The sequence below is a fragment of the Pleurodeles waltl genome, chromosome 4_2, assembly GCF_031143425.1.
Source record: "Pleurodeles waltl isolate 20211129_DDA chromosome 4_2, aPleWal1.hap1.20221129, whole genome shotgun sequence".
Lineage (NCBI taxonomy): Eukaryota > Metazoa > Chordata > Amphibia > Caudata > Salamandridae > Pleurodeles > Pleurodeles waltl.
The window spans coordinates 743,249,200-743,263,882 of record NC_090443.1 but is presented as its reverse complement, the minus strand read 5'-3'; the positions used below and the strand labels follow the sequence as shown (position 1 = coordinate 743,263,882).

The 14,683-nt window shown below is 40.5% G+C and overlaps 1 protein-coding gene across 2 annotated transcripts in view; it reads left to right on the top strand.

Annotated features, from left to right (window-relative positions):
- GPSM2 (G protein signaling modulator 2) overlaps positions 1-14,683 on the top strand; it is a 397,434-nt gene that overhangs the window by 256,161 nt on the left and 126,590 nt on the right. For both annotated transcript variants that reach the window (XM_069232396.1, XM_069232397.1), the window contains one exon: positions 11,113-11,221. In XM_069232396.1, coding sequence (XP_069088497.1) covers positions 11,113-11,221 — 109 coding nt within the window. The remainder of the gene's footprint in view (positions 1-11,112; positions 11,222-14,683) is intronic.

The following is a 14,683-nucleotide window of genomic DNA, read 5'->3' as shown; positions in this document are numbered from 1 at the left end:
TAGAGTTCCTGTCATAAAAGAATTTATGGAAGGACTTAAACGCATTATTCCACCCAGAACTTCACCAGTTCCTGCATGGAATCTTAATATTGTACTCACAGGACTAATGGGCCCACCATTAGAACCCATGCACTCCTGTGATATTCAATTTCTCACATGGAAGGTTGCTTTCTTAGTAGGAAATACTTCATTAAGAAGAGTAAGTGAAATTCAAGCATTTATTCTATAGGAACCGTTCTTCCAAGTAAGCAAACACAAAGTAGTACTTAGAACAAACCCAACATTTTTACCTAAAGTCGTTTCAGCTTTTCACATTAATCAGTCAGTAGTATTGGCAGTCTTCTTTCCACTGCCGGACTCTGCTGCTGAAAGAGCTCTACACACTCATGACCTTAAAAGAGCTCTAATGTACTATGTTGACAGAACAAAGGATTTTAGAAAAACTAATCAACTTTGTAGCTTTCCAACAACCACATAAAGGTAATCCCATTTCAAAAGAAAGATTAGCTGGATGGATTGTGAGATGTATTCAAACATGTTACCTTAAGGCAAAAAGGCAACTGTTAATAACTCCTTAAGCACATCCCACTAGGAAAAAGGGTGCCTCTATGGCATTCTTAGGGAATATACCAATGGCAGGCATATGCAAAGCTGTCACATGGTCCACACCATGTACATTCACAAAGCATAACTGTGTGGATGTTTTACCAAGGCAACAAGCCAGTGTTGGACAAGCAGTGCTAAAAACATTATTTCAGACCACTTTAACCCCTACAGGCTAACCACCGCTTAATTGGAAGGAGAACTGCTTTTTAGTCTATGCACAGCATGTGTATCTGCAGCTACACATGACATTGAACGAAAAATGTCACTTACCTAGTGTACATCTGTTCGTGGCATGTAGTGCTGCAGATTCACATGCGTCCTCCCTTCTCCCCGGGAGCCTGTAGTCATTGTAGTACTCATTTGTACATGCGCGTGTGTGTGTGTGTGTATATATATATATATATATAGAGAGAGATATAGATATATCTATCTATATCTATATATATATATATATATATATATATATATATATATATATATATATTTGCATGGACATCTTAATTACTTATTACATATCTATAGCTGTCCATACACAATCTTTCACTCCTTCCTACACCCTTCTGCAGGAAAACAATCTAACAAAGGAGTCAATGCCCATGCGCACTATCACTGAGAAAAGGAATCACTCGATCCTGTGACTCAAAAAAAGACTTCTTCAAAGAAAAACAACTTGTAATACTCCGAGCCCAACACTTACTATTAGACCAATCTTCCCTCGGGGGGGCTATCTCTAGACACCATACACCCACCCCAAATAAATGGGAACAAAGTTGGTCGGACCACTGCTGGGCAGTTGGGACAATTACCCCAGATCCACTTTTCCGGGGTGGGGGCAGCGCAGAAAGCCTGCTAGATGCCAGGGAATAAAAATAAATAGAGGGGTGGGAACTGCCAACTAGTATGGGCATGGTCATGCCCCTCCCACCCCAACTGAAGGTGGTAACAGTCTTTCAGCCTGCCCTGCAAACTAAAGGATCTTTTCCCAACAGCAAGCAAGAGGACATTTGATTATTTTGGTTTTTTATTTTACATTTGGGCCAAGGGAGCATAGCTAACTCTCAATACTGTCCCACTTGGAATGGTGAGTAGCTGCACTTTGCAACGCTGCCACCTACAAAAATCTACCAGACCTGCTACACACATCTGAAAACTAAACATCTGAGTGAGTCCAGGGTGGTGTGCTTCACATGCACCACACTCCATTTTTTTTTACCCACAATGCCCTGCAAACCTTCAACTTTGCTTGAGACATGTATTTTCCCTATTTTGTTTGTGATGAAACCTTCCAGAATCTGCAGGAAGCCACAAGATTCCTACCACCCAGCATAGTCCCATCTATACCAGTAAAAAATCACTTGTCAGCCTGTCACAGGCACTTGGCCCACCTACACAAACATTTTTATCGGGAGACTGAAGGAAACATTGGGTGGTAGGGACTTTGTGCCTATGCGGTGATCCCACACAGAAATGCAAGGAAAATGTGATTTTATTTATTTTTTGCTTATTTTGCTGAGGGGTCTGGGTACGAAAACACTGGGGGATCCACACCAGTCACACCTCCGTGAACTCCCTCAAGTGTCTAGTTTTCAGGAATGTCTGGGTTTGGTAGGTTTCCCTAGAGGGCTGCTGAGCCCTGGACCAAAAAACGCAGGTTGCCCCCCTTGCAAAAACAGGTAGTTTTGTAATAGATAATTCTCTTCATGTTGTGTTTTGGGGCATTTCCTGTTGCAGGCACTAGGCCTACCCACACAAGTGAGGTACCATTGTTATCGGGAGACTTTGGGGAATGCTGGGTGGAAGGAAATTTGTGGGTCCCTTCAGATTCAAGAACTTTGCAGCACCGAAATGTGAGGGAAAAGTGTTTTTTAGACAAATGTTGAGGTTTGCAAAGGGTTCTGGGTGCCATTCTGAATTCCCCTAGGTGTCTAGTTATAAAAATGCACAGGTTTGCTAGGTTTCCCTAGTTGCCGGCTGAGCTAAAGGCCAAAATCCACAGCTAGGAACTTTCCAAAACACACGTCAGATTTTTATGTAAAAATGTGATAGGTCCATGCTGCGTTTCCTGTTGTGGGCACTAGACTTATGCACACAAGTGAAGTACCATTTTTATCGGGAGACTTGGGGGAACACAGAATAGAAGAATTTTTTTTATTTCCCCTTGTCTTTCTCTATGTTGTGTTTCCTTCCAAATGTAAGACAGTGTGTTAAAAAAAAAAAAGGAAAGTAAAAAAGTCTATTTGAGTAATGCCTTGTAATTCACATGCTAATATGGGGAGCCCGGAATTTAGAGATGTGCAAATAACCACTGCTTCTCCACACCTTATCTTGTGCCCATTTTGGAAATATAAAGGTTTCCTTGATACCTATTTTCACTCTTTATATTTCACCAAATTAATTACTGTATAACTGGTATACTTTATTGACTCTGGGTACCTAGGGTTCTTTAGGAACCTACAAGCCCTATTTATCCTCTCAAGCAGAAGAGTCCAGCAGACGTAATGGTATATTGCTTTCAAACATCTGCCATAGCTGGAAATAGTTATAGAAGAAAACGTGGACAGAAATTGCCTTTTTTCACTTCAATTTCAATATATATATATTTTTTTATTTTAGCTCTTACTTTCTGTAGGAAAACCTTGAAGGATCTACACAAATGACCCCTTGCTGAATTCAGAATTGTCTACTTTTCAGAAATGTTTAGCTGTCCGGGATCCAGCTCTGGTTTCACACCTATTTATGTCACTAACTGGAAGGATGCTGAAAGCAAAAACAAAATAGTAAAAATGGGGTATGTCCCAGTAAAATGCCAAAATTGTGTTGAAAATGTGGTTTTCTTATTCAAGTCTGCCTGTTCTGAAAGCTGGGAAGGTGGTGATTCTAGCACCACAAACCCTTTGTTGATGCCATTTTCAGGAGAAAAAAACACATGCTTTCTTCTAAAGCACTTTTCCCCATATTTGTGAGAAAAAAATTAAATGTAGCTGTATTTTGGCTAATGTCTTGGTCCTCTCCATTGGAACCCACAAACTCTGGGTACCTTTGGAATCCCTAGGATGTTGGGGAAAAACAGTATTCAAATTTGGCATGGATAGCTCATGGGGACAAAAAGTAATGAGGGTCTAAGCGCGAACTACCCCAAATAGCCAAAAAAAGGCTTGGTACTTGAGGAAAAGGCCTGGCAGCGAAGCAGTTAAAACACACAATTGCCATGTAAACCTTTATTAGACATAAACTTGACATTAGACTGTAATGCTTAAAACACCAGAAAAATATTCTTTGTAAGAAACATGGTCATGTAACTATATTGTTAGCCCCGAAAGGGCACAACCCCATGAAAAAATCAGGTGCTAGTAATGCAGTGTAACTATATATTTAGCCAATAGAGGGTATAGTGCATTACACATTTTCAAGGCTAGCAGGTCTGTTGCAATGATCTTACAAACAAGGCCCTCAAAACGTAATTTCTCTCAGCTGTAAAACAAAAGCTCCAACCATGAGAGAGCTTAAAATGATAATGTATGGTGGTAGGACTTATTATTTGGTTTAACATATTGTGGGGGAACCAGAGATGATGTAGACAAAAAAGCAGGTTGTGCTGAACGTTTTGGTGGTGGTCTCATTGACCTGAGTTACAAGCAAAAATGTTTTGTCAAAGTAATGCCCTGCAAAGCATTATAGGGCAAGTTATTGTGTGCTATGAATATTTTAGTATGTTTATATGACTGTAATGCTTACAACAGCCCTTAGAGGACACCACATTGAAAATAGCATTTGTAAGAAACATGGTCATGTAACTATATAGTTAACCCCCTACAGGGCATAACCATACCAAAAGAAAATGACATTAAATATTGTAGTGTAACCATATATTTAGACGCTAGCGGTCATAGTGCATTATACATTTTAAGAGGTAGCAGGCCTTTAGCAATGATATTAAAAATAAGGCTCTTAAAACACAAATTACTCTCATCTGTAAAGCAAAAGTTCCAGCCATGAAAGCATTTAAAAAGACACTGAATGGTGGGAGGGGTTATTATTTTGGGGTCCCCACTTACTCAGTGTGGGGACCTGGAGATGATGTATACAGAAAGATCACGTTGTGCTGAACTTTTTTTGGGTCGTTCCATTGTCCTAGCACCACCACAGGCTGAGTTATAGGCAAACATGTTTTGTAGATTTAATGCCCTGTAAAACTTTATGGAGTGAGTTTCCGGAGTGCAGTGAATATTGTAGTATCAGCTTTCCCACTGTGCCTGGAGAGCCGCTTTCACTTTGAGGATTTCTGTTCTATGTAAAGCATTTAGGGGGTCATTATGAACACGGTGGGAAACCCCGCCGTGTTCATGCTGGCGGTCTTTTCATAGACCGCCAGCCCCCTTGAGATGTTTTGGAGATGCCGCTGTGCGGCAGGTGCAGCAACACCTGTTGCGCAGGTCACTGCCCGTAAATCAGGCAGTGACCTGCACAACGGGGCACTGCACGGGGGCCCCTGCACTGCCCATGCCAAGTGCATGGGCAGTGCAGGGACCCCCAGGGGGGCCCTGGAGCTCCCCTTCCGCCAGCCTTTCCCTGGCAGAGGAACCCAGCAGTGAAAAGCTGGAGGAACAAGGGTTCATTATCCGGAGGGCGGCCGGATATCCGCCATTGTCATGCTGCCTGTCGGCGGTAGCCTGGCAGTGGCAGAGGGACGTCTGTGGCAGCCCTCCTGTGTACATTATATGGCAGTTCAGACCGCCATGTTCATTATGAGGCCCTTAGACTCTGATTAGGTAACTGCGAATAATGTAACTATCGCTTCAGTAACACTGAAAATTCACTGTGTTGTACCTGTTCGCGCTGTGAGCGCCATAGCCGCCATGCAGCACGAAGGAGAGACAACAGAAAAAAAATTGTTTGCCCACGCTGATGTATATCGGTAATCGTGCAGTATTCCACATAACTGGGGTAGTCTGCAAGGCGTGATAAAAATAGCCTCAAGGCGGGTCAAAGGTAAAGCATTTACCAGTGACTTCAAGTGAGTTTTTAAAGGTAAGCCCACAATCGAGTGAAAGTGATGGGCGTGGTTAAAGACCCACAACACTTACAACAGGTCCAAGCACTTGCACATTCAACCTAAAAACGGGGAGGCCCAATGGGGAGAGTGTATCTAAATTTTACTTAACTAGGTTTGGAGTGATACATTTTGAGGCAGTCAGGTACCATGTTGCTTGGCAAGCAGAGTTTATGAAAGATAGTGCCCATATACATAGTTGGCTGCCTTAACAGTACCCGCTTAGTGCAAAGCATGCAGTGACCTTTTGGCCCTTAAAGCCTGGACCGAGAACCACATAACTGACAATTACCAACAATTTGCTTTCCAGAATATTGCTGTTTAATGACGTCTGTTTTGCATTTTGATACATCTTGAGATATCATTTACCAGTTGGCAACATTAAGTGGGTCATGAGTTGGCTATATTTGAAGTAGAGCTCTACAAAGAATTCTGTGTGGTGCTGTGAGGGCATCAACTTTTTAATCTGAATTCCAGTGGTGCAACACTGAACAGAGTGTTGTAAGTGGCAACAATCTCGTACAAATACTGATACCAGCCCAAAGTGATGGCAAGATCCATTAATACTTGGGTAATCACAAATATTCTTAAGAGCATAAGTAACTTTAATAATGCAAAAAGTAGAAACTATGAATATTAAAATACCCTGAAACCACATTTTTAGAAGGATTTCCAGCAAGGCTGCATCAAACTAACAGACTCTGGAGATCATCTTCATGCTTCAAATAAATGCTCAAAGACCTTGGGGAGGATGACAACCTATTGGTCTTGCCGTGCTCAAACAATGTTTACTAAGAGTAGCAAAATAATATTTCTGCGAGGCATAGGATTATTTAGAACCTGCTACAAACTCTAAGCAGCCATCTGCTATGGCTCTCCCTGACCCTAGCACTGCAATATCCTAATATGTAACGGGCTACAATAATATAACCACGGCTATCATCCTGGCAAAATCACTTACCTCAACGATGTTAGCTATTTTGTATGCAACACAACTGAAACAGTAATTTCATATAAGCATCTTAATGTATTTAATAAAATGAGAAAAAGTGAGCAGGGTGGAAATCTTCCACTTCTAATTGTATACACCTATGGTACACAAAACATTTACTTCCTATTTTCGTTGCTACCACTGTGTTTACATAAAACATTTGTCCTTTAAAACAGCCTCTGTGTTTCAATTACAGCCTGTGCTCTGTGCGGAATGTTTATTCTTGAGTGACCAGCTACGTGTCCATGCCTCTACACAAATTAAACAAAGCTATCTGTACAAATTGAACGTTATAACAGCACAAGGTTGTAACTTCAAACAAATTGAAAAGTTATATTTTTTTAAAAGTAAAAGCAATGGTTTGGCTAAGTTATAAGACATCAAGTTTCCTGCAAGTTGGGCCTTTCATTTATAGAAATTAACACAAAGAGCAAGTAAACGGTGCTTGTTTCGAATCGTGGTGCAAAGAGAGAAGGCAGCGTGCAGACTGTAGCAGTGAGAAGCGAGCATGTTTTCATTCATGCAAAGGGTTTGCTAGACGCTGATGTCAGCGCCTGCAGCAGCTCAGACCTGGGAGATGCAGCCGTAGTGAGTGGAAGAAGAATACAACTGGTGAATTAAAAGGAGGAATTCCCCTCCTCTCTCCCTGATAAAGATGATGAGAGAAATCTAAACCATATGCATGGTCACAAAACAGATCAGCCTTCTCGTAACAGGCACAAGCATCCGATGCTGTGCAGTTTTCTGCTAGGTGTCTCTGTTCTTCGAAGTATGACTGGGTTTCTCTACGTGAAGTAAATCGGCAGACCTTTCCTATTAATTGTATTTAACCTGCTAAATAACCACTCATGCGATTCATCATGTAAAGAACAATATCGACCCTGATTTGATTTTCCTGATCAATGCTGATAGACATTTACAAAAAAAATCTTCACACAATTAGTAAATATTGTGTTCAGAAACTCATTATAAGGGAGAGCACGTTTGTTTTTGTTCTTTCATAATTTACTGTAAAATGGCTTTGTCTGTAAAACATCAGTTACAAATAGACAGCTCAACCCCAACACCCTCCCCCGTATAACATTACAGCTTGGAAAAAAGCGTGTTCGCCTTGTGAGGAAGGCAGGGCTTTCTACAACTGCAGCAATATATAGTACTATGACTAGCCAAATGGGTCATAGCCCAGGAAACCTCAGACAAGAGAAACTAAACATTGGGCAAAGCACTCGCGTCAATACAGAAATCACGCTATCCAAGTAACGAAAAAGCACCTACATACCTAAAAACCAGGTAGAGCTATCGGTGTTGTAAATTCCTAACTGGACTTTTATGCCACATAAATTGAAAATGAAAAGTAAAATATTTGCGAGACGATGCAAAATGCCATGGCCGCCATGAGCGCGAAGGAGAGACACAAAAGGAAAAAGATGTTTGCTCGCATTCAAACTTATCAGCAGTCATGCAATTATCCCTGTAACAGGATCGGTGTCCAATGCGGTAACCAAACCGCTCCAAGGAAGGACAAACGGAAAGCATTTACCAATGATAAGGGATGTTTGAAAGGCAAGCCCATGAACAAGTGAAAGTAATGGGCATGTGGTATGCATGATTAAAAGCATACAACCCTTACAACAGTTCAAAGTGCTTGCACGCTCAACCTAAAAACACAGGCCCGAGTGACAGCGGGATCCACTTTTGCAAGTAAAGGCAGTACTATGTATTCATGGGTAATACTTGTCATTGACAATACCTGGAAAGGTAGCATATGGTGCTTAAAGTACTATATAAATCAATATAATTAACATTTGTTTAAATATTGTGCATTATATTTTGCACTGCATTCCACACTTTTTGAGAAATATTTAAACAGTAGCTCATATTGGTCTCCATGTAATGTTTAACTTTTTAATTCTGTAATTTACGTTAAAATTTGTCTCTGTTTTCAAAAACATTGGATTTATTTCATACTCGGTGTGTCAATCACCGCATGTCTTTACTGTATAGCTCATGCTCAACCTGGGTACAAGAATGGTCCTTGCCACAATAAAAACTTGAAAATTTGTTACAAGCTACTTTAATTAAGCTTTGACATCAACTTATATTTACTTTTTTTTTTTTTTCAACATTTTTAAACAGATGAAAAAAACCATGCTAAACAATTCAAATATTCAAGGCCAGACATATGGCTCTGCTGATGCTTGCATGTTTGTATATTTTTTTTAGTCATCTTTTTATGTTTAAGCTGCATTTATGTTTTTTTTTTTTTGCCTGGAAAATACCCTTATTGTTGTCATAAAATTATACAATTATATTTTTGTATTTTACAAATTTTTGGGAATCGTGTGGCTGCCAGGTTTAGCCAGAGACATAAGTGTGCAAAAAAAAAAATGCCCCAGCTTTCCAAAGCAAAACCTAATGGTTTCGACAATGCATGGCACCAGAAAATTGCAGTGACTGAGTTACAGTTTTGTGTACCAAATTATTTTTCAAGTCTTTAGTTCTTTGGATTGTCACAAATAGTGTGGTAACACTAGTACAATCCCTCACTTAAGGTCCATTTTCAGTTTTGCAGTACCTTTTGCATTGTTATATATATTGTACATATTGTATTTGTATAGCGCTTGCTACCCCTGACGAGGCGTTGAAGCGCAGTACAGTGAGTACCGCGCTACTCCGAGCCTTGTTAGTAGTCAGTCAATTGGTTATTGAGGTTAGTTTGCATGCTGTGTGGGGGCTTGTTTAATTTGATGTGATTATTAGAGCTGCTACATGAGTCACAATTACTAGCTGGAATTAATATTATTATAGTTTCAAAAGAGCTTTAAGGCAGATAGGCATAAGATTTTTAAAGTAACTTGTATACAGATGAGGGAGACAGAAGGTTGGTAGAAAGAAGCAAACGTCGTTTTAAAAAACATAAGTGATTGAAAGGTCAGTTTTTCATGCAGGAATTTAAAGGGTACAACAAGTTGAGAATGTTTGCATGCAATTTGTAGATGTAAACCTGTTGAAAGAAACAGTTTCATTTAAAGATACTTCTCACTGTAAAAAAATGGAAGCACAGTGTGACAAATAAAAGCATCTTTTTATTTACCTACTTCACCATATTAAGTACTATACTATAAAGTATTGGGAGTTGATGCAAATTATGTGCACCTTAAAAAATGTTATAAAGAATGTTTTTAAACATCCATCAACTTGAAAATATAACAAGGCAATTAATATAGACACATTGCAGTAACCATTAGTATATTCAGTGCCAGGTTGGTCATTCATTCAATGCATGGGTTGGAAGACGCCTGAAGAGCACCCCAAAAGAACAGATACCATATCCAGCTCAATTGATGTGTCTGTGGTCACCTGCTTCTTCCAGGATCCACCTTGCCTTGTAATGGAGCGCACCCGGCCCCTGTGAATTTCCTTTGCACGGTTGCAAAAGGATTTGTGACTTAGTGATTTTTCAGTGCCTTTGTGCTTCACGCCTTTTATATGCTACTTTCTTTCCTACAGTATCCTTCCATTTTCGGTCTTTTTCCCCAGCATGTGTTGTAAAATATTTTGATTGTGAAAAACAAATTCTAATAAATCATTGCAATCCAATAGTCCTTTTTTGTCATCCTTTCAATTCTAACTTGGTCATAGGTGGACTTTCCACTTCTACACATTGTAAGAAGCAATTGACGCTTCAGGGATATACCCTCTTTTATCTAGTTGACGATGCATTTAAGTATCCCATAATTTCCACTGTTCTTCATTTACATAGCGCCAGTGGACTTGATAATATTCCCAGAATTGGTGGGGAAGTGGATAGGCTGTAGAGGGTCACTCTGATCTTCTGAATTGTTTACATCTGTTATTTGCAAAATTCACTTGATAACCATTGTGTGAAGCATCATGTACAGCAACATGTCTCATTTTGATTTTTACTGTACTTCTTCCAAATCGTTGCAGTTTGAAAGAAGTGGTAAACTGTCCCAGATGCTTTGTCACAGACGACCTTTGGTGGCATACATTATGACGAATGTGATAATCTTTGTTTTTAGGATCGAATTTGCAAGTGTGTTAATACCATAGAGATGACACTGAAAGGAACTATCATATTAATGTTGAGTGATTCAAGCATGTTTTTAGGGTGAGTGTTTGTTTCTAACGTTGATTGTGGCTACTCTAAATACACAGGGATGAAAAGAATGTGCTCTTTCAAAGATTTTCTTTCTTCTAGATAATGTTCATAGGTCTAAAATAGATTGTCTTTGGGCCCGTCATCTTGAAAACGAACTTGCAAAATCTAACAAAAATGTATTAATTTATTTTATTTGTACCCCTGTCCTTTGTCTTCACAGTTCTCCCGAAGCGTAGTATTAGTCCTATTTATCAAATTACTTTTTATTGTGTTGTGCCAACGTCCACCATTTTGTTTTTTTAGAGCGAGTCTGATATTTTTTTTTTTTTTTTTTTTTAACAGGCTTGGTGAAGGCAGAGCATGTTGGAGTTTAGGAAATGCCTATACTGCGTTAGGAAACCACGATCAAGCAATGCACTTTGCAGAAAAGCACTTGGATATTTCAAGAGAGGTATGAGTTCAGTACCATAATTCAGTATGGCATTTTAAAGCACAATAAAGCTTTTATTGGTTATATGTTCTTACTGCATTTAGTTCTGGTGTGTAAAAGATAGGTTCTTTACATATTTTTTTTTCTTCTTTGACAGTTCATTTAAACTAGGGATATAACTATATTTAAACGCTCACAGAGACAAAACGTTTTCAGATAGTCACATTAGTAGCCTATGTTTATAAAATGTGACTTTTATGTAGATGTAACGATGCAGTTCCTACTGCCCTGTGGTGTTGATATTCACCTGAATGTTTCCAAGAGATTCTCACATCAGTAAGAACAAGAAAATTAAATTGATAGGGTTGATATCTGGGTGCACTGACGTCAGTTCCTTTCTTTCTGCAACTACATATGTGGATTCGGATCCCTGCTCTTTCTTTACTCCATGGTGAGCTTTTTATTAAACATTTTCCAGTGTGCCAAGTGACATGTCACCCTCTAAAACTACAGGGCATAAACTTGGTACGGACTGTCTGTGACTGATCCCCACCAGGTAGGCCTCTAGTACTTGGGTTCAACTCACAAATGTAAGGCCATTCACTACTGCGTCCAAATAAATCCAAAAGCCATTCAAGAATGTGAAGATCTATGTGGTAATGCATCACAACTCCTTTTCTAGGTCGAAATTGAGAGTTCAGACTAGCTCCTGTGTCTTTTTCTGAAGTCCTTCCTCCAGCAGAACCTCATCATAGTTGAAGTATTCTGGTAAGTCCAAGAAAAAACCTAAACGGTCTAGGGTGGACTCTAATTCTTCCTAACTTTCTCCTTCTCCATAGAAGGCAAAAGGGTGTCATCATGCCTCACAATTTCGCTCCCTTCCACTGAGGAGCCATTACCAACCTTAGTCTCAGCAGGCCGGACTCCATGCTGTGCACCTTAGGCATGCTTCCAGCTCTTTCTGGTGCTTTTTTTGGGCCCTAAAAGTCCGCGGAGGTCTCCAGTCTGGTCACCACTGGTAGATTCATACTCTGAGACGTCTGTGCCCCTTGAGCCTATATTGGGCTCTGCACCCGCAGTGCCAAAGTCTGCACAAGTCCCTTTGGCTTCATTATCAGTGCCAACAGAAGAAGACCCTATACTATTGGTCTTCAAAATTTTAAGTGCCCCCCTCCAAATGTTTTACGATTATTCTATTCAGTTGAAATTTTTTAAATATGTATACACCTGGTATCTTACTGTTTTAGAAATGCAATCAAATGCATAATGGCAAACATACTATTCTGGTCAGGCATGCCTTATTAACATGTAAAAGTATCCATAGTGTGATTTATTAGAAGTGAGGGTGAGAGTTTTGAAGAGTATTTGTGTTTTCTTCCCTTTTGACCCATACTCCCAGCTTGGATGTAAAGGACAAAACGTTAGTAACAACCCATTACAGAGCGGTTTACTGCTGCTCATGTTTTTTTTTAGCTTAAAGCAAAGCCCTGTTTTTAGACTAATGGTTCTTTTGTCCAGAGCCTGGTGCCCCCACCTGTGATCACTTGAGGCCCCCCTAGGGCCCTCCACACTTTGAAGACCCCTGCCCTATACTGATTAGTGTCTAAATCCGAGCCAAACTCATCTCGACTGAGGTCGCATCTGTTATCCACATTGATGTGCTCTGTCTCCATTCACTCTCATTCTTACAGAACAATACTCCAGCTACAAAGCTGTACTTGGTGCCCTACCAGCTTTTTGGTTCAGACTCTGATGAGAGTCTGCCACCATTTGCAGATGACAATGCTGATGATAGGAATGTGTTAACTCATAATACAATAGGGACTGTTTGTATATGGACTTGCTTCACTCCCTTCAGTGTCAGCACTGGAGGAGACAGTGAGTTAGACATCTAGCCCGATACTGGGTTGGTTCAACGTTTATCTCCACCACTTCATTACGGAGGTAAAAACTATTGTGCTGATGAAGGTCTTTCAGCCTGGCCTGGAACTGACTGAAAACTCTCCTGCCCGTCAGCAAGGCCCTGACTGACACACTATTGGGCACTTGGACGAAATCAAGCTCTGGTGTCATCTGACATGTCGCCCATCACCATAGACCAGCCTCAGACGAAACAAATTTCTCAACCCAGCATCCCAGTCCTGTGAGTTTGGTGGTGCCAGTGTTGTGAGGTTATTTTAGTGAGCTTTTATAGGCACGTTATTTTAGCCATAGGCCTGCAGCCTGTGCCCTTTAGTCTAGTAACAATTTATTTTATTTTCTGAGCAGAAGCTCTCCCTAGCAGTGATGTTTTATTTTCCTTTATCTCATACTCTTTTAGCACAGAAACTGTTTTCATTCCTTTTACTCAGACACTCTCGTTCTGTGTTTTGCTCAAGACTGTCTCCAGCATGTTGTCAGTACAAAGTGGAACACCGCAATCTTTGTCACTTCACGAGAAACATATGTGTCATTACGGCAGGCAGGTTTCTCAGAATACCATCTGTTTTATTATAAAACACCCCTCTGCCCCCTATACGTTAGCGGGAGAGTTCAGCCAGAAAAATAGACACTGCATGCTGTCGCTTCACTGCAGCTGTCTGCTGAGACTTGGTGTATTTCCATTTACATGAGAGAGTACTCTCAGTAGACTAACAGCCCTCTTCACTACTACCATATTCAGGTTTGGGAGAAGGCGTCTTCCTGGGCAACCTGAAGGGCAGATTCGGGCTAAAACCGCTGTGCTCTAGTAGTACCTTAGTGGCATAGGTAGGAATCCTAGAACTTAACACTCTGACTCTATGGTGGGACTTTTCTTGTGTTTCACTTTCCTTGTCAAACATTGGTATTATTATGTCTTATCATCCTAATCATTGCAGTACATGCTATTTTATGTAGAACGCAGTTGATTCAGTAAAACATACCGAACAAATTTCTACTTCAGTTTGTGTTTGCATGTGTGAGATGACTCTAACTCAGAGAAAAAGTGGATATCTGTTGCACCATAATTTCCATGAGAAATCAGAATGTCATGCACATGGCTGCCACAAATCACTGCCACTTTTCGGGTGCTGGTGAGGTACTATTAGCTGGCCAGAAGGGTTAGGCCGACAGATGTCACACGGTGTGGAATCATTCCTCGCAACATGGTGGTGCTGCCGCCCAAATCCAGCAGTCTCATTAGCATAATGAGAGCCAAACACCACACAGGCATCAACCAGTAGAGTAAACTCTAACCGTTTCCCACTATCCTTCCTGAAAGAGATTCCAAATATAGAAACGTTTAGCAAACAAACGTTTTCCTTGACAAGGCTTCCTTTTAGGTCAGTCTACAGCATTTGCTGCCTTGTACGCTACACCCCACGTACTATGTCACGTGGTCGGTGAGATCTTGATGTCATTCCCAGAAGATTTACAAGCTTTTTTGGACCAAGCCATTCAAGACTGCTGGTATGCGGCCAGGTTTTCTATCCACTTGGACCTTGACACCACAGAAGGGCTATG